General features: G+C 42.8%; 2 protein-coding genes across 2 annotated transcripts; both read right to left on the bottom strand.

The window, feature by feature from the left end:
• Positions 1-418: 418 nt before the first annotated feature.
• Positions 419-3,559, bottom strand: si:dkey-73n8.3 (uncharacterized protein LOC100150965 homolog). The gene is made up of 7 exons (XM_063912452.1): positions 3,330-3,559; positions 2,864-2,979; positions 2,375-2,530; positions 2,190-2,294; positions 1,729-1,938; positions 1,043-1,235; positions 419-722 (listed from the first exon to the last, which is right to left on the bottom strand). Exons 1-7 carry the CDS (start codon positions 3,341-3,343, stop codon positions 620-622), a joined length of 897 nt encoding a protein of 298 aa, XP_063768522.1. The 5' UTR covers positions 3,344-3,559; the 3' UTR covers positions 419-619.
• Positions 3,560-5,206: 1,647 nt separating this feature from the next.
• tnfrsf11a (tumor necrosis factor receptor superfamily, member 11a, NFKB activator) lies at positions 5,207-18,380 on the bottom strand. The gene is made up of 10 exons (XM_063873947.1): positions 17,669-18,380; positions 13,511-13,598; positions 12,974-13,099; positions 12,746-12,892; positions 12,574-12,664; positions 12,160-12,236; positions 11,517-11,624; positions 11,354-11,403; positions 10,273-11,149; positions 5,207-6,798 (listed from the first exon to the last, which is right to left on the bottom strand). Exons 1-10 carry the CDS (start codon positions 17,732-17,734, stop codon positions 6,515-6,517), a joined length of 1,914 nt encoding a protein of 637 aa, XP_063730017.1. The 5' UTR covers positions 17,735-18,380; the 3' UTR covers positions 5,207-6,514.
• Between the last annotated feature and the right edge of the window lie 1,639 nt (positions 18,381-20,019).

Below are 20,019 nucleotides of genomic sequence, written 5' to 3'. Positions count from 1 at the left end.
GCACATTTCTCCACAGCCGGAGAAACTCCAGTTACAAACCGAGCTGACCCCGAAACACTGATGGCAAATCCATGCTGTCAATACAATCGATTTGTTTGTTGCTGTATGTTACACTAATACGCGACAGGAAATGGCAATAACAATCTTCATGAATAACTAAATAAGAGTGTAGTGGGCTTCCTATTAGAGGAGTATTATCAGCACGCTTTTATCAGGATAATAATGCAACGTTATTAACTGGGCACTCGAGGTCCTCAAATATTAAATTAGATCAGTTTGGCAAAAACTTTGGCAAAACACACATTATTGGTCATTATTGAAGAAGCTATTCAGAAAAATCGTTATTAAAACAACAACATTTTGAATATATTGCTTAATGCTGACATCAGCTGAGACACAACAAAATGTGCAAGTACAATTCAAGTTTGGAATATCAGTGATTCTTTCTTTTATTAGCAACAGCTACTGATCATTGCTTTCCCCAACCTTTAAGCATCTCAGCCACCTCCACCTATCACATGTTCAGAGTAAATCAGCATTAATCTGTTAGTATTAAGGGTATAACTGTATGCTCATATACAGTGCTTCATAGCCTGTAGGAGAACATATGAATATGAGTTTATCTCCAGCGGATGCCGAGCATGTGGCAGCTCACAGCCCACAGCTTCAGAGCGGTGCCATCATCCTGGCCTGCCCGGGAGCACTCTGCACGGGCACAGTCCCTGGGAGGAGAGGACACAGACAGAATTACCTTTTGGAGTTTTAAACAGTTTCGTCATGTAATCCTCGTCCATTGTGCAGAACCAAAATCAGTGATGCATCTTAGCTTCTAGATCCATTCATGAGAAAAGTCAATGTATGCATTCATCTTAGCCTTATTAGCTGTAAATGCTTTTAGTCTTATGATCAAACATTAACATCTGATTGGTTAAATGGGTGCAATGATGCTACCCGACATCTGATCTGACATCTTAGGAGGCTTGTTGGTTTGGCTGATTCAAATTCATACAAGTAAAGTATTGATGCAGCACTCCAGACTGACCTGTAGTATCCTCCAGTGAGCAGCTGGTTCTCAGGAGTGACGGCGCAGTAGATGCTGGTGTAGGCTCCCACTGCTGGGGTCTTCATCACAAAACCGATCGCCTTGGTTATGGCCACAAGAGGGAGCTTCAGATGCCTTGTTATTTCAGTTTCCACCATGCCAGGGTCCACAGAGTAAGCCATCACACCTAAGGCTGCAGCAAAGGAAGGCATTTAGCTTTTTAAATGAATTGATGTCAATGGCAAATCCACAGAACACACACTGCTAGTCTATCTGGTTAAGTGTTGTGTTCACCCTGAAAGGAAGAAAACCTTACGAAAGCCTATTTAAGGTCAAACACAATGTGTGAAGTATTTAATGATTAATATCAGAATGTTGGCGAATAAATGCTAAGCTAAATCTTCACAAAAGTCCTTCTCTTTTAACACGTCTCTGTAGACATGATTACATGATAAGTGAGACTGACAAACAAGCTGTTCTCTGTGGAGCTTTGAAAGTTAGTTTTATTTTGTCAAACTACTTTCTCCACGTTGTGTTTTTGACCCAGAGCCGTTGTGGTTGAGGCATGAGACTCTCACACTGGAAAGAAATGCAGATCAGTTTTTTACGCACAGGGAAGGAGACAGAGAGGAACAGAGCAGTCCGACATACACGTGCATAGCCTCTTACACAAGCACACACCCTACCCTCAGTCCTTTTGGCCAGCTCGCAGGTGAACAGGACGTTGGCCAGCTTGCTCTGTGCGTAGGCCCTGATGGGGTGGTAGGCTTTCTCTCCGCTCAGGTCATCAAACTGGATCTTGCCCATGTTGTGAGCCACCGAGGACAAGTTGATGACCCGGGATGGGGCCGAGTGCTTCAGCAGGTCTAGTAACAGGAAGGTCAGGAAGAAATGACCTGAGGAGGGAGACCGTGGGAGGAAGTAGAGAGAAAGAAGAAGAAGTGAGAGACAGAAAAGGAAAACAAAGCCTTTTATAGGCAACTTTTAATACATATGCCAAGGCTTTAGAGACACCAAATCAGCTTGTTATTTAGCTAAGGTTAGAAGGCTAATAATTCATTTCTAAAATGAAAATTAGAATGGCAACTGTCAGGGACCTACAAAAAGACTAGCATTTATCAAACAGCAATCTCCCAAAAACTCATACCTAAGTGATTGACTCCAAACTGCATCTCATATCCGTCCACTGTGGTGGCGTACATGCACATCGCCACGCCTGCATTGTTGATCAGGAAGTGAAGAGTCTTCTCATCTGGATCACAAACGTGACCTCATTACTTTATGAAACATGTAATCTGTATTAATGAGTTCATGTGTGAGCGCGCCACCTACTGTTGTAGATATTCTCAGCAAACAGGCAGATGGATTTGGTGTCGGCCACGTCCAGATGCCTTGCGACGACCTTTGCTCCCTTCACATCCCTCATGATGTCCCGAGCAGCCTGCTCTCCCTTCGCCATGTCTCTGCATGCCAGAATCACCCGGGCACCTGCAGAGAGGATCACCTCTTAATGTAGACTTTCATGTACATTTTTGTTGAGATTTGACAAAGTCAAAGCTTACTTTTAAAACAAATTTGGAGTTTAAATATTAGTTTTTACAGTATGGCGAGCAATATTCCTAATGCCAATTATCTGCTGCATTTTCTTGAAACCGGTATCCGTTCAATATGCATCTTAGTTTATCTATTTCATTTGGAACTTTCACACTTGAGCTACCTCATTCTGTTTGATATTATTGCATGAGCTCTGTCACACAGCAGCAATATGAATACACACTGCTTATAAATCATCATGATATTTATTTTACTTCATCTACTTGCCTCTGCCGGCCAGGTCTTTTGCCGTCTCTTTGCCTATTCCGACGTTAGCCCCCGTTACTATAGCCGTCTTCCCTTCTAGACGCACATCTGAAGACCACTTAGGCATAAACAGAGACCTGAGGAGGGAGGAAATGAAGTAAACAAGATTAGAGGAATATTAAGGGGGACCTTGACCTCAAACATCCAACTTTTACTGTCAACAGAATACAAAAAAAGCAGAGTGGAGGGAATAAATTATTGTTTATGTGACAAAGCTTACAGTAACATAATTACCAGGTGCCTGAGGTTAACCATCTGAAGCAAAGCAGTGAATGCCAGACACAACAGTCATCATATAAAATGAAGTTACGGTCACTTTGCAACTTCCTTTGACATTTCAGCGTCTGTCTAAACCGACCAAAGTAATTCCACCCATCTTGGACCCAAATCCTGGTAAATACATTTCATTTGATGATCATTTTCTTACCTGAGTGCCTGCATTTCAAAAGTTGCAGAGGTAAAATTGCAGAAAAAACTGGCCCCTTGTTCTGAGGATGTTGTCTCACGACTCCGGTCCGAGATGTGAAAGACAATTTTAACTTTAGAGAGCGTTGGTAAGTCAATACAAATCCCCTTCTGTTAAAAGTCTGTTAATGTAACCAATCAATTTAGCAGGATTTGAAATGGGATTCCTGGTGAGTGGTCACATGGCACAGACTGCTATATTTCAAAAAGCCTCAGAAACAGAGAAGTGTTTGTACATCTAGTTACATATATAAAGCTCATTGATTGACCTGATGGGCATTCAGAGTGATGTTGTGGCCTTTATCTTGTTTTCTGTTCCTTATTCTGCACTAACTATCTATTGAATCTCTTAGAGATGTGTCAGTGAAATTACTTTTTATTATTCCTGGTAGTTTGATTTGACCCATTTAAGCTCCTCTTATTTCCTGCATGTGAACGCAGTATCTGTGTAGAAACCAGAAACCGCATTTCCTGAATGAAAAACACCACTGGGGAAATAAAACTCATCTTTTTTAAGTGTCTGTTCAGAAGAGTTCCTGCAGGTGAAATTGAAAACCCGGATCCACAGGTGAGCCGACTGTGATTTCAGTGTTTCACCACTGTGGGTTTTCTGGTGCTTTCCACAGGAAGCTCTAAACTATCACCTGGCTGATGGAAGTGAGGCTTTTAGCCTGATTTCTGATTGGGAACGACCGTCACACTTAATCCGATCCTCAAAGGTTTTTTCCTTCCTCCCTTTCTTCAGGGGTTGTTTTTATTTCATCAGCATTTAAAGTATGTGTGTGTGGTGAAAAATGTGTTTCAATCAGACCGCTAACCAAGGGAGTAGGTTTCGTTTTAACAAAGGACGGGGGTTACATGTTAACTTTGTGGGGGTTTTCTTTAAGGACCTTTTGACAACCAAACGTTTCATTTCTTGCAGACTGGTGATTTTTTGTGGTCCAATTCCAGCCTATTATGCATCAATATACAAACGTGTTTCTTTAACGCTTAAAAATAAATCAACTTTAATGAGTCAATAAAGGACCTGCTTTCAAAGATTTGACCAACTGATGCCTTGTTTACTCCTACCATACAGTTGCCAGTAGGTGGCAGTCTGTAGCAGCATGCAGTCACTCAGGACTGTCTGCCAGTGTTCAGTGAAATGAAGGACTGTTTTCTCTCACAGGGAGGGGGAGAGAGGGGGGGACTCATTTAAACCTACAGTCAGGTTCTGTGTTGGGTCAGGTCTCATGTAAACCATGTGAAAGCTAGTCATAACTTCCTGTTTTCACAAACAGGCATTAAATAAGCTGAGAAAACACACACACACACACACACACACACACACACACACACACACACACACACACACACACACACACACACACACACACACACACACACACACACACACACACACACACACACACACACACACACACACACACACACACACACACACACACACACACACACACACACACACACACACACACACACACACACACACACACACACACACACACACACACACACACACACACACACACACACACACACACACACTTCTGCTGACCCAAACCAGGCCTAAATGAATGCTGCCAGCCTCTCTCATGTGGTCTCTGTGTGACGCTGCCGCTCTGACTCTGAGCTTGGTTTCCCCTCGCAGCTGCTCGCCATCCAGCGCCTGATGAAAGGCGGCCTGTCTGTCTGTCAACATGGGGACAAAGAGAGGCCGTGCCACATGTGTAATTAGCTTTCCGAAGATTATAGATCATCCCGAGGAGATAAATGACTCGTTCATTGTAATTTGTTGAACCCAGAATAGGAAAGCTGACGGAGAGAAACCACAGAATGTAGGATAGCAGCCATCCCTTAAAGGATTAGATGCAAAACACATTTAATTTCCAACAAAGTATTCTTTCAGTCATTCATTGCAAAATGTTTGATTGGTTTGCACATGATAATTTTAAGGCTGCATATATATATATGGCGAGGTTGTAATTGAACAGTCCCTTGAAACTCCTACAGTGTGTTCTGCATGCTGTTAAAGGCTCCATTCAAATCTCATTCACACCTCAAATCAAATGAGGAGGCACAAAGAGAATTCTTGTTTCACAAACCCTTCTTTAGAATATTTACATACATTGATGCCATATGCATTTGCTGAAATAATACATACACAATCAACTTTGTGAAATGAATTAAAATATAAACAGACATTTCACTTTTCTTCATTAATGCTTGCACATTAAAACATATTGAAACAAAACAAACCAGTAATCAAATAGCTTATCAAATGCATAGCATTTTTTTTCCTTATACACACACTGCACTTGTGGTGCAATAGAACAGAATAAAACACATCTCTACTTTGGGGATAAACAAGCATCGTACCAAAACTGGCTGTGTCTGTAAATTAGCTTTTGTCAAACCCTGCAAACCAGAAAGAGAAACATTCACTCAGTGAAACGCCACTTCTTAATGAAGCATGTAGATTGGATTTCATTACATAAAAATATTTACTTTTATGGCATGATCTCGTGAGTGCATAGACAATTATTTCCACATGGTGGATATTTTGTATGCAAAGGAAACTCTTGAAATCATCCAAATGTCAAAGTAAGAGCAGTAAAAAAGCAGAACTCTACAGACTTTAACTTAGACAATGATGGAAGGTGGGAAATAATAACTGTTCTAACTCCTTTAAATCAACAGCCAGCTGTTATTTCCATAAAACAATAAGGAAACATGACGTTCTTCCAGACTGAAGTTTCAAATCCAATTCCCAATAAAAAAATCCCCGTCATTGTCTGGAAGGGAGGGGGTTTCCATTTGAAAAAGCAAGCAGACATCCCAAGAATAAAAACACTAAAAGATTTAGTGACCAATGTTTAGAAATGGACAAATTAAAGGAGATTACAGTCTGAACTAATTATGTGGGCATAGATCGATCGCTCCACATCCACAGGAGCTCTCTGCTCCGCTTCACTTTTATTGACAGCCTTCCTGTCCTTGTTTAAAGCTGGGCACTACGTGTTTTTATTCTCTAGTTTTTGTAATGTGTTTTGGATCCTAAGATCTCAGACATTTTAACTTTTAGAAAGTCTAACTGATTGAGATGATCACTGTACTGACGGTAGAAACAGACATTGGTCTCCCTTTTCACTTTCCAAGCGGCCGCTCCTCAGTCAGTTCCTGGACCGGCAGTGTCTCTTCTTGCCAGGTGTTCTGGGAAATTGAGTCTCCTTGTGACCTCAGGCTGCTCTGGAAAAACAGGGCCGTCTCATTGGCCTCTTCCTGGACGGGGCTCCCGAAGGCAGCGTCCTGCCCCGAGCCGTCACTGCCCAGAGACGTCTGGCTGACGTAGACCACGATGACTTCCCCGCTGAAGTTCATCACCTGACCGCTGGAGATGAAGGTGGTGTTGTGGTTCCCAGAAACCTGACCTGTGGGAGGGAGGGAGAAAAGTAAGAGATTGTGAGAAGTAGTAAAAAGATTCAGATACAAGAGAGTTAAAAGGGTATGGTTTTGATGGACTTTGTATAAAAAGTAGACGTCGCCGTGTGATCACTCGTTGGTTTGGGGACTATTGGCGTTTTGCATTTAACCAGACTGGTGTCAGAGTACAAACGTGTCAGGAAAGTGTTTACTGGTCATTTTTCATAGACTTCTATATAATCAACCACTTGAGACAATACAGGTTTAGGGCATTTTCTCACTCACTTTCTGAGGAGTCTTATTGGAAAATGTGTGGAAATACGTATATTTATGGTACAGTCATAACTTCCTGTTTTCACAAAATAAGCCGAGAGAAAACACACACACACACGCACGCACGCACACACACACACACACACACACACACACACACACACACACACACACACACACACACACACACACACACACACACACACACACACACACACACACACACACACACACACACACACACACACACACACACACACACACACACACACACACACACACACACACACACACACACACACACACACACACACACACACACACACACACACACACACACACACACACACACACACACACACACACACACACACACACACACACCCCTATTCACATTGTCTGTCAAGAGGGGACTCTATCTTGGCTAACCTTAGATGACAAATGGACAGTGGGTGTAATGACCATGCAGAATGACCACAGCGAGGCCACAGCTACACAGACCGCCATATCACATCCTTTCAGCCTTATTCGAGTCCAGCACTTCTTAGCGTGAGAAACCAAAGACCTCTGAAAACAAGTCATTTATCAAGGGTTTCTGGTTTTACCGACAAAGCTGAATAAATTACATAAAGTGCTGCTCAACTCTGGCCCACCTTTATTCCTGTCCAAAACTGTAGCGGATTTCTCCAGAAATAACTTTCCATGATTTATCTCCACTTTATTTGTAAGTCTAAAATGTGCTACGTGCCACACATTCATACACACTTGATACACTGATGTCCTTGTACCGTGCATTAGCGGATTTCAGCCAACCAGGTGAATTAGGAAATAAACGTCTGTATTGTTTTGAAAGCCATCTCTCACCACGTTAAGCCTCTGGTTCCTATTTTATCAGCCGCCTGTCTGAGTTTACAAGCCGACCCTCTGTGACTCACGCCTCATGCATACACATATACATATACAAGCATAATCACAGTTAAAGTAAGCAAACAGGCTCTGGTAGACACACCTAAACAGACCATAAAACATATATAGCCCTTAAAAGTTGCACAGGCAGACATAAACAAACACACACTCGAAAAGTGTGTGTCTCTCTGTGTTCCCAATCTGACAGCCTTTCCTGGAACTCCACTCTGAGAGGTCTAGTTCGAAAATATGTTTAACCACAACTTGGAAAACAAAGCTCTGAAGAATCTGCTTGGGTTCTTCTGTTTATGCTTTCTTAATAGCAAGCTGATTTTTCTGGATGCCCAAGAAAATGTAACAATACAGTCTACTGACAGGGATTCAAACCAACGCCTGAAGTTGAACCCTCTCTTGTTCAATCTTAACCACAATTGTGTACACTTCTTCCCAACATCTCGACCATTTTGCGTGGACTGCTGCCAGTTTAAATGCTCAACCAGTGAAATATATATGTGGGTCATTACTGCTGCTGAGTGTCCTTCAACAAATGCATTGACCCCCACCCCCCCAATCTCCATCAGAATGTTAAGCCTGCAAGACAAACAGAAACAGTCCGGTAAAGGTCCATTTAATCACCAGGTATTACTGCATGATGGGAAACGGTGTTGATGTCAGGCAAGCTGGAGGGTAATTAAAGGATCCAGTCATCAGTGAGAGTAAAAAAAGCTCTTCAAATGTGTGTGTGTGTGTGTGTGTGTGTGTGTTTTGTTGGGTGGGCAGGGTTATAAAAGTATTACTCGAGCTGCGCACATCTTGCTTCACTTAAAGCTGCGGTCACTTTGCGCAACCCAATGGAACTCTGGGTAAACAGGAGCTTTGTAGATGGCAAAGTTCACACACACACACACACACACACACACACACACACACACACACACACACACACACACACACACACACACACACACACACACACACACACACACACACACACACACACACACACACACACACACACACACACACACACACACACACACACACACACACACACACACACACACACACACACAGCGGTTCTGGTGGTTCACTAGCTCATCAAACACTCACATATCTTATTCCTGCTTCATGTGTGGTCCCCCAACATTTGAGGTCTGACTGTCAAAGCTGTCTTTAATAAAACAGATTTCAGAATCACGTAAACGTCTTGTCTTGTGAAACCAATCCTCTGTTATACGTTGCGTTCACCTTGGTCACCTAATAACACCCGATCAGTTCTGATAATACTGCTTTTGTGCTAACCATAACTCCTCAGTGTTTGAGCCACAATCCGTTTCCCGGAGACGTTTCTCGTTGGCAGAGTGTAACGGTCTCTGTGAGAACAATACTAACTCAACAATGGGGCTGAAAACTTTCCATTTAAACCAACATGAATTACACTTTGTTATTTTTGGTCAACAGTCCCACCTACTCTGCGGAGAGAGCGCTGCTTTGCTGGATATCAAATCATGTATGGGTACGACCCTGTGGCAAGACGGTGGTGACCGCCTGCACAAACACAGAACAAAGAATCCACCTGGCAAACACAACTGCGGCCACACAGTCTCCGTTAGGAGCCATTATCTTTAAAACACACAACCGCTGTGCATTTCATTTTCCTTTGACATAATTTGGTGGACATAGGAAGAAATATCCAGGAGATATGTAGCTCCTTAGGATCTGTGTGTCCCCCAAAGAGAGCTAAAAATACTTTGTTTGACTTTCGGGGAATAAACACACAGTTGTATGGAAACCCATTGGCGCCATGGGTAACAAGGAGGGAGGTTCCATGAAAAAAGGAACAAACCAAATAATGTGGTGATAAGTGAAAATAGTGACTAATGACTTAATCACAGCTATGAAACTCAAAATGATACAATACAAGTGTAGAACAGAAGCACGAGTAGACCATAAAGTGACTTTTTGACTGTTAATGATGTATTTAGATCGAATATACTACTAAGATTAAATACAATATTAAGTTTAAGGATTCTTTATTAATAAAATACAAATCAGTCAAAAGTATAATATAGCGATAGACTCTGTATCTAATACATCTGACTTCTAATACGTTTCAAATAGTATTATATAAGGTTATATAAGATAAGATCTTTATTTTATTATATATTATCAATCATTATCTCATAGTGTCTCAACTTAGTATTTTCATTTGAATTGTCCCTATGAGTTTCCGGCAGAGAAGGGCTTCTATAGAGGCCTCTCTGATAGTAGACTAACCCTCTTTGAGCTTTACTTAGACCCACCTGAGGTAGGAGTTGGCTCAGTCAGCTGACTGTGGAGGCTCTCAGGTGAGCACTCCAGGTCCGCATCCCCAGAGGAGAGCTTGTTTCCCCTGCTGTCCCCCCAGGACAGTCCCTGGCCTTGCTCTAGGCTGGAGGTCTCAGGGGGCTTGTCCAGGTAGAGATTTCCCACAGAGGAGGAAGTCAGCAATGGGCTGACCGAAGTGTCTGTTAAAGTGGAGTCTGAACTTTTCAGTCTGTGTAAGTCCTCCTGTTTAACCAGCGAGCTGACAGACAGGTGAGGTTTAAACTCTGGTCTCACCTGAGCCTGAGACAATGGCAGGCAGAGCTCAGGAGTGGAAGGAGGGATTTGAGAAGAGTTGGGGAGGGGTGGAGGAGAAAGCGAGACAAGAGATGCCACACCAGTAGACAAAACCATCTTTTCTGGATTCGCTGGATCGCTCTTTTCCTCTTTCCCGCTCTCCCAGTCTCCGTCCAGCCCTCCACAGGAGCAGGTTCCTGGAGTCCCGGGGCTGACCGCCTGACTACAGTCCTCATTCTCCCCTACTTCCAGGGGCTCGCGAACAGGAATGACACACACACACAAGCCTGCCAGAAGAGGAGACGCAGCCACAATCTCCTCGTCTTCTGACACCTCCTCTGGCTCCCCAGACCCTTCACTCTGATCCTCCATCACTGTCTTCTCCTTGGTCCCCGTTTCCTCCGTCATTTCCCCCGTGAAGGGCAGGGAGACCTTGACCTCGGGGACAGAGGAGGGGAAGGTGCACTGGAATTCATCAGCCGGGCTGTGGGGTGCTTGGCATACGAGTCTAGTCATCTCACATGGAGTAGATTTGTGGCCTCCTCCTGCTCCACTTTGGTAAAGAGGGGCCAAGGTCTCCTAGAACAACAGAAACCAACAAAGGACATTTGTAAACAACTGCTTTTCTTTGCATGAACAGTGAGACATATGGGATTCTGCAAACCCTACACCATTAAGAATAGACGTCATATGTTATATTGTTCCTAATTGTTAATCATATAGTTCATAGATTATCTAATAAGTGGGTGGGATCACTTTCAAAAAACTGAAATTCCACTTCACCTGTTGAATCCTAGTCCTCTTCAGATTCTGGACGCAGGATCGCAGGTTTACTAAAAAGAAATAGAAACCAAACGTATATTTAAATACAACTGATTCAAATGCAACCTTAAAAAAAAAACGTCACGGCCAGAGGAGCATTTCAAACTTCATGACTGGGACCTACCAGAGAGTAACTTCAGCTTGTCCTTGTAGCAGAAGAGGAGTAGGATGAGGAGACACAGGACCGTGATGACTGACAGAACAGAAACTATCACCCAGGAGGGGGCTGCACCTGTAATAAGAGGAGGTCAGAGCTTGTCTTTATACTATACATCAACTGTCAATCATAAATACAGAAGGCCTGAGAGGCAAGTGAGAAAATATATCTTGTGATCCATTTTAATAAGATTTGCAGAAAAGGTTTTTCATCGATGGAAACAGCTGTCCTACAGTAATGAACTTGACAGCAGTGTTAGCGAACCTGCTAACACAGTAGTATGCACTTTAAATGTAGTGTGCATGAATAGATACACAGGTTTTGAACTTTAAAACGGTTCAGAACGGGGTAGTGGTGCACTTCAGCCTCTTGTGGACAAAACATGTATTACAGCAACAATCAATAAGTTCTCAGAGAAAAAAATCTCTCAGGGCTACCATAAATAAAAGTCTAACCAAATACAAGAAGTCATTTATATCTGTCACCAAAGACAATAAATCAGATGCTCTCTTCTTATATTGGCACAAGAAAAGTGTATCTTTATTTTGACTGGTTTAACATGCATTTAATTGGCTCTGCACGCTGACAGTCAGCAGCATCCATGTCTTACCAGAGACACGTTGTCGACACACCGCATCTGCCTGAGCGCTGCCTGGATGCATTTCACTCCTGCCCTCAGCATTACAACTAGAAGAGAGGATGGAATCACAAGAACAGAGTTACAACCCGACAATTCTTCTCTCTCTACATTTTACACGTCAATCTGTCCGCCTTTGCGGTTGTATCTGCAGTGACGTAGGAGAGAAGAGAAACAGATGGAGAGAAAAAGAATATCCTTTGTCATCTTCATCATTAAGAATCCGACTGGCAGTGGTTGGTCAGGGTTTCAGGGGAAGTGGTGTGTGTGTTACTCATAACAGCTGGCTGCTGGTGAGGCGGAAAACAGCCACCTAATTGCAGTCTCCTTCACAACACCAAAAGATTTCAGGCTAAGAAATGTGTGTGTTGGAATATATACACTTACCTAGTCCATTGTTTGCACTGCTCGGCACTGTTCTCAGCAGAGAAGAAGCCTTTCTGACAGGCAACACATGTCTTCCTCTCGTTAGTAGACTCTATACATAATGACAGACATTTCAGTAAAGTAAAGTGACATCGCTGAAATAGTTTGAGGTGTGTGTGTCAGTGTGTCTCACCTGGGTCCACCTCCAGTCCATATCCAGCGCCGCAGGTGGGTATCTTCTCACAGAACTCGCAGTTGATGGGATGGCATTGGCGGCCGGAGCGGCAGCGACACGGCTCCTCTGCCACTGGGTTCTCACGCCTCTTCATGAAACCCTTATCTGGCGTTGAAAAGGAGAGACCACATCATTGAGAGGAATTATCTTTTTTAAATGTGTGATCTTTAGACTGCAGGTACTGACGTGCGTCGCAGATCTTCTGCTGAAGACAGCGCTTTTCATCGGTCCAGTCGGGCTGGTATTCACCGCTGTTACACTTTCTGCATTTAGTGCTTTCGGAATCAGTGCAGTCGGAAAACACATGGAAGCCTAAACAGAAAAAAAGGGAGCAAGAAAGAGACAGAGGGAGGAAGAAACAGATGGAGTTAGCACGCCATACATAACCACTAAAAGCCTGATGGAAGAAGGAAGTACATCTAGTGGGTCAAATGTCAACAGAAATTGAGTGTGTGTGTGTCAAAACATGTGCACGTCTGAGCTATTTTAAGCCAATATGTTCTGTTTTTAAACATCCTTCCTCTTTTGATCCAGGATCTTTGTGAATGGAAATCTATTTTTATGTTATGCTTCCTCCATTGAGTAAACCAGATATGCATTGTGCTACCCCTTCTTCTTTAATTTGATCCGTGTGTGTGTGTGTGTGTGTGTGTGTGTGTGTGTGTGTGTGTGTGTGTGTGTGTGTGTGTGTGTGTGTGTGTGTGTGTGTGTGTGTGTCATTACCTGGTGGACACTTCTTGCAGCATCTGGAGGAGCCTTTTAAATAATATGTTTGATCATCACACTGGTTGGCAGATTTTGAGGACCCATTCTAAAACAACATCAAGACAGAGAGTTGGTTTTGTTATCATGTATAGAAAAACACCTACATTTATTTCCCTCAAATCAAGCCACGCTTTCCGACACCAATCCTCTTCAGTTCATCTTTCAAATCCACTCTTGATATTTTGAGATGGCGGTGAGTAATGAGAGGAAGAGGATGGTTAAAACTTTTCCAAGACGAGTCCAGGAATTCTTTCCACACTCTCAGAAGCACCTGACCACAGCACACCCTCCAAACCATCAACCCTAACTCCAGTAAGGCTTCATAAAAAGAGCCAAATGCAACTTAATGGATCAACTCTAGCTGACTCGAATTAATTAACACTTGGCAGCATCCCGAATAATGCTGAGAAGATGAACAGAACTTGAGGCAGCTGTTAATAGTGAATTAAATGTATTCTAATGTATAATACGGCTACATCTCCTGCTCTAATTCAACGGTAAGATGTAGCATAACATGGAGTACCAGAGTTCTTGCACCAGGGGAGATTAAAGTGAACAGTTAAGCTCTTGTGCTTTATTTAAAACATAAATGGGAACTCTAGTGAAAAAGCCACAAAGGTAAGCAGTGCAGGCTCTCACACACACACACGCCTACTGTACACACCCTCCAGCCACCTTAAATTAGCAGCGGGTGAACTCCTATACCACATTGCTGAATTACAGAATCTGGCTGTTATGACAGAAGCTATGCCAAAGCCACAGCATCTTTATATAAATGTAGAAAAACACAACCTATAGGCTGGACTGCATCCTCTGACCTCAGGCTTTTTCTCATTCAGCAATCCTGAGATGTTTTCCCATGAAATTAAACATTAACTCAGTTATTTACACTAATTAATACATCCTCCTGCTCTCTCAAAAGCCACAATTACTGGTTGGTATGTGTATTCATGTTTAGTTTTGGATTTGTAACTTATGTGCAATGCCTTGTCTGCAATACAACTGGGATCAATGAAGAATATCTAGTCTGACGTCATTTGTTCTAATCTCGTTCAAATGTCTTCACCTGTCTAAAACTTAGAACACTTCCTTATCTCTAAATTTGAACCTTCCTCAAATATTTACATAGTTTCTTTTAACAGAAAATTAGTCTGACTGTAATATGATCCATCGTCCTCTTTCCCATGTTATTTCTTTCCCTGTCTTTCTCACACCTCCATGTTATACCCTGTTTAGTCTCACTGTCTGTTCGTCAGGCCTCAGGCAGCACAACACGAACACTGGCAAATGTTTAATTACCTCCACTGAGCCTCTCACACATAAAGAGCCTATGCTTTAGCATCAGGCGGAGGGATAATGATGCACAGCGCTCCGAGCTCGGACCGCAGCACTAATGAGGACCATGTGCTGCAGCAGAGGCAAGTCACACGAGGAAGGAAGGTTCCCATGGAGAGGTTCTTGTTGGAGCAGGACCATAGGTGGATTAGATAGAAAGGCAGAGATGTGGAGACGCAAGTGGTGGTCAATCTGTTCAACTGGGCCAGAGTGCACAGGAAGCCAAAGGAATGCTGGGAATTGTATTTCTGTGACCGCCACATCTAAACATTTGGTCCCAGTTATGCTTTTCAACTCACTAAATATATATAAGAGGAAAAGAGCTGATCCACCCTATATGATTATAGGTTATCATGACGGTCAAGATAGATCATCCGACCTCAAAGCTAACTTTATCTGCCGTATGGATTCAAATGTGCACTTCTGTTTAAATGTGAGTCTAACAGAGGAGGAGGGAAATGGATGAAAATAGAGAGGGCAAAAAAGGGCTTTACGCGTCCTGTTGCTTCCCTGATACTCAGTAAAACCCTTTTCTGTAAAATATGTTGCTAGCTTTGTGGTCCATAACTTGATTATCCTTCCCTAGTGTTGGGATCCCCTCACACATTCCTTTTGCTGTCAACGCTCCAGAGAATTTGCATAACGGTTGTTGGCCCGGAGCCAATGGAAGCACAGCGTGACTCTAACCAGTATCACCTTTTGCCACGATAAGGCGCTGTAAAAGCGTCATAGAAATCTTTGAACAACGTTTGCACATGTAAATCATTCTTTAGGAGGCATTCAAACAATTCCTTTGAAATGCCACCCGCAATAACTAAGGATATTTTAACACCTTCCAAGATAAACTTGACTGGTTGTGGTTTTTTAAGACGGTGTGAATTATTTCTCTCTGCATCGTCTGATCTTAAAAACGGTTTGTGATTTTCACACTGCTCAATAGTTCGGTCAGATGTCAGAGATAATAATACAAATCCATTCCAGTTCTAGAAGTCTTGTTTTATCAGTGTAAAACCCGAAGATGTTCACTTTAATATGACTTTTAAACAGAGAAAACAGGACTTTTAAATATTTGAGAGGCTAAAGACAAAATGTAATACAATTTTCCAAAGAAAAATAGTTAATACTTGCAGAAAGACCGTGACACTTCTAAATCCTCCTCCTGTCTCCGCACCAAGCTCTTTTGTCACACAACACAGCATGCTTTTTCATGCATTAAATGTCTGTTAAGTAAAATCAAGATGGATCTGCAGGCCTGATATTGCTGAAGCTGAGGTACCACTGATCACTGATGGACAGTGATGTGATGGAGCTATGCGGTTAGGACAAAGCCCATCATTAAGAGAATGATTGACATGCGGACTTGTTGCTGTTGGAAGATTGAGTCTGAGAAAGATGGTCAGATGCATGAGAGGCTAAACAAACCAGCTATTAAAAAGCACAGGAGCCATGTCTGCAGGCGGGTAAATTAATCCACCAAAACTCTGTTTATCCATGGTGTGTTGACTTTTTAAGATCTCTACATCTTGAAGTAATTTTGTGTTGCTCAATGTCACACAGACAGTTAGAAATGCACTTGGAAAGAAAAATGATGGAGTGGTTCAAAACCAAGAACATGAAGGGGAATTCTTTGGGGATATTGTGAGTCAGGAACAAACCAGAGCCAAAGGTTTGCAGTGTCACCTTAAGTGTAGATGAACAATATAAGTCTTCCCTTTTACGCACTGACTAGTTTTCCTGGCATGGCCACTACTTTAAAAATGAGACTTGCATTTGCCCGTGAACAAACTCCTTTCTCTGTGCCATTTTACCTCTTAGATCTCAGCATGGATAAGATGCAGTGCCCTCCCGGGGTATCATCTATTGCAACACTTTTTAGTGAAGCAGAGAAGGGGAAAAAAGGGAAGAAAGAGCGTCTGTTCTCAGAGTCATAACGATGCTTGCTTACGGTAACACAGGCAAACAGGCAGATCACTGGTGCCCAGCAGTCCCACCACTGCAACCACATCTCATAAACTGCTCCACCTGGACGGAGTTAGCTCCTCGGACTAAACAATATGGACAGCAACATGCCATGGGACATTCACTTTCCCTACCTCAAATTAATCTGTGGCCAACATGGATCAGCTGAGACATCTTGTGGCTCTCATAATACTAAGATGTTTTGTCATAAAAAGAAGAAAATGATCACTAAAAAAAAAGTGCCTCTAGCCTCGCAATGGTCTTTGGCATGACCGTGAAGGAGTTGCTGTAATCTTGTTTCTAGGGGAATAAAACCCTCGGATAACTTTATTTTTAGTGGCTTCCTTTCTGGATCTCTGCAGGACCCTTGTTGTCTCACTTTGGAAGAGCTAATAGGACTCTTGGTGAGCCACTTGGCCCGTGTCCGTCCCCCAAGGACCCGGGAAAGTATGCTGGGTAAAGGGATAACAGCATCCAGTTGCCAGCAGCGTTTTTGCGGTGAGAACAGGGGAGTTGGACTCCACCAAAACAAAACTGTTTCCAGTCAGTGTCCGGGCGTAAAAAGCCAACCCCCATTCCACTCTTTCTTCCTACCAATCATCTGACGTGATGACACATTCTGGTTTACTCTCACATACCATATTTTCCATATACTGGCGAACAAAAACCATAATGATCATCAGTTTTAAACTTGACAGCTTCAAAAAGTATGAATAGGAGAAAAAAAGTTGCAACAAAGTATTTATCAATGTGTGACTATTAAATGCAAATCCTAATGTTATCATCAGGACAATAACCTGTATCAGCAGAACAGTGTTTTACCTGTGCGTAAAAGGTGACCAGGATGCATGTTATCCAGCCTCGGAGTATCCAAAAGTTCAATCTCATCTCTGCTGGTTAGTGAAGACAACTTCTGAAGCAAACCTGTTCTTTCTCAAGCAAAAAGGACGATGATCCGATTCTTCTTCAGATTCCCTCACAGTAAATCACTCGTTTCGTGCGTAAATGTGGCGGGGCCTCCACACCGTCTCACAGGGCATTCTTGCGCCTTCATTCCCGGCTAGGCAGCTGCAGTTCCCACCTTCATTCTCCTCTCATCTTCCTTCTGCTCTCACCCACGCTTTGTGGAGTGAGCTGCAAGCAACAGCTTGTAAAAACTGACTGAGGGAACTCCTCCCACGTTGTCATATGTTAAGAAAAAAGAAAAAGATTACACCCCCCCCACCCCCTCTTTTCCCTCCTGACTCTAAGCACATATGTCTTCCTCTGAATGAATGAGTGTTTGTGACAGTTACGAGTAAATTATTTTCGGTGATGGAAGAGCATCATGGAACCTAATGTTCAAACAACCTATGCTGACATGTGGAGAGGTGGGAGGAGTACTCAGGCCTTGGTAAAAGTAGAAGTACCAGAGTGTAGGAATACTCTGTCACAGTAAAAGTATTCTAAATGTTCCTCCAGTGAAAGTAGAAAGTACTCTCCTCTAAATGTACTTAAAGTAGCGACAGTAAAAGTAGTCATTGTTTGATTGGTCCATTTCAGAATAATATCTCTGATATGTTTTATAATGATTGATCATTAAAGTGTTCTCAGAGCTGCTAAAGGTGCAGCTAGTTTGAATGGCTTTGTATACTGCAGGGTAGCTGCTGGATTTACTGCAGGTGAACTAAAGTCTGATTTAAGGGAGATTATATTTACCATCATTAATCCTAATCTGCCTAGCAACTAAAGGTAATAAATAAATGTAGTGGAGTAAAAGTACACCATTTACCTCTGAACTGTAGAGGGAAAGCAACATTTTGAAATACTCAAGTAAAGTACAAGTATCTCAAAATGCGGCTAGTGCACTTTTCCGATGACCCCTCACTGGAGGGAAAGCCTGTGGTCATTTTCATTGATCCCACATCATGCATTTGCCAAGCGTCACAGAAAGGAGTGGGCACCAGCACAGTTCCTGGAGTGTGGGTCCTGCAATGGAACAACCCTGACATTTTTTGTTAAAGAAGCCATTTATTTAGGCTTCTCCCTCCAGGAAACAGCTGTTTTTTTTGCTCCCAGGGAAGATAGGGATGAAAAAGACCACAGAATTTGCATAGGAGATTGGACCCAGCCCACCTTGGCAAGTGAAACAAGGGAAGGTTGGGCAGAGTGGAGAAGAAATGTTCTTTTCAAAGTGACAGTTATGCAAATAGTAGCTTGAATATGGGAAAAAAGGGTTGGTCAGCACACTACAGGAGAAAAGAGGTAAACAAGATACGTAACAGAACAGATCCCCAAAAATGTCATTACTTGGCAGGAGATATAGAGCTGGACCTAAAAAATAAGAGAGAAGCAAGAAAGAAGTTTGAGAAAAGGAAATATTAAGTGGGTTTTAGGCTGAACCACTGGATGTAATGGGCGCTGTCCTCCCCCTCTTCCTGTAAAAACCTGCTGAGAGAAGCAGTTTGGTGGTGGAGCCTCTGCAGCTCGCACAGTAGCAATTAAGAGCCAGATCACCAAAGCCGGGCCCTACCAACAGAACTCAACAGAAAACACAGAGAAGTCACTGTTAGGCTGCACCTCAAACATAGGGGTCACGATGCAGCTTGTTTTTCAGGTATAAAAAAACATTTGCATGCTGCTTTACAAGCGTCACACTTCCAATGACCCGAGTGTATTGCTAAGCATCACTTACAACAAGTCAAAGTTCACGAAGGTGGCCTGCTCCAGACGGCTCATTCACACAAAAATGCACAAAAACACACGCCATGGTTTCCATTAAAGTAACAAACAGTCGTTCCAGAGAAGAAAGCAGCCGCAGCCTGTTTTGGTGCCATGATTTTTGGAGGAAGCTTCAAGAGGTTCAGCATGGGCTGCCTGAAAAGCACACAAGGCAGAACAACATGCTTATTGCCCTCACACACACACAGAACAGAACGGAATGAAAAATGTATGCTTAGCCACCGTGTTCCGGTGGGTTTTGGGCTGGATCTTGCTTGCTTTGGAAACGTATCTGATCTATGAGTCACCAATGTGAGTAAGAGGTGCCTCCTGATGCCATTTCTGCAGTGCCAAAAATGCCAGGAGAACTGTCATGAAAACACACAGAGAAAAACAAACTCAGATGTGCAAACACATATTTGAATGGCAAAAAAGCAAAGCAGAAAAAAAGTTTTGACACACAATGAACAAAA

The sequence above is a fragment of the Eleginops maclovinus genome, chromosome 21 (assembly GCF_036324505.1).
Source record: "Eleginops maclovinus isolate JMC-PN-2008 ecotype Puerto Natales chromosome 21, JC_Emac_rtc_rv5, whole genome shotgun sequence".
NCBI classification, from domain to species: domain Eukaryota; kingdom Metazoa; phylum Chordata; class Actinopteri; order Perciformes; family Eleginopidae; genus Eleginops; species Eleginops maclovinus.
This window is presented reverse-complemented; position numbering and strand designations above follow the sequence as displayed.

Coding starts and splice junctions, on each gene's coding strand:
- si:dkey-73n8.3 (XM_063912452.1), bottom strand. Junction 2,295..2,374: donor TGCTGAGAATATCTACAACA/GTAGGTGGCGCG, acceptor TTTGTGATCCAG/ATGAGAAGACTCTTCACTTC. Junction 1,236..1,728: donor GCTGGCCAAAAGGACTGAGG/GTAGGGTGTGTG, acceptor CCTTTGCTGCAG/CCTTAGGTGTGATGGCTTAC.
- tnfrsf11a (XM_063873947.1), bottom strand. CDS start 17,734: ATGAGATTGAACTTTTGGATACTCCGAGGCTGGATAACATGCATCCTG. Junction 12,893..12,973: donor GCAGAAGATCTGCGACGCAC/GTCAGTACCTGC, acceptor TTTCAACGCCAG/ATAAGGGTTTCATGAAGAGG. Junction 11,625..12,159: donor GTGTCGACAACGTGTCTCTG/GTAAGACATGGA, acceptor CTCTTATTACAG/GTGCAGCCCCCTCCTGGGTG.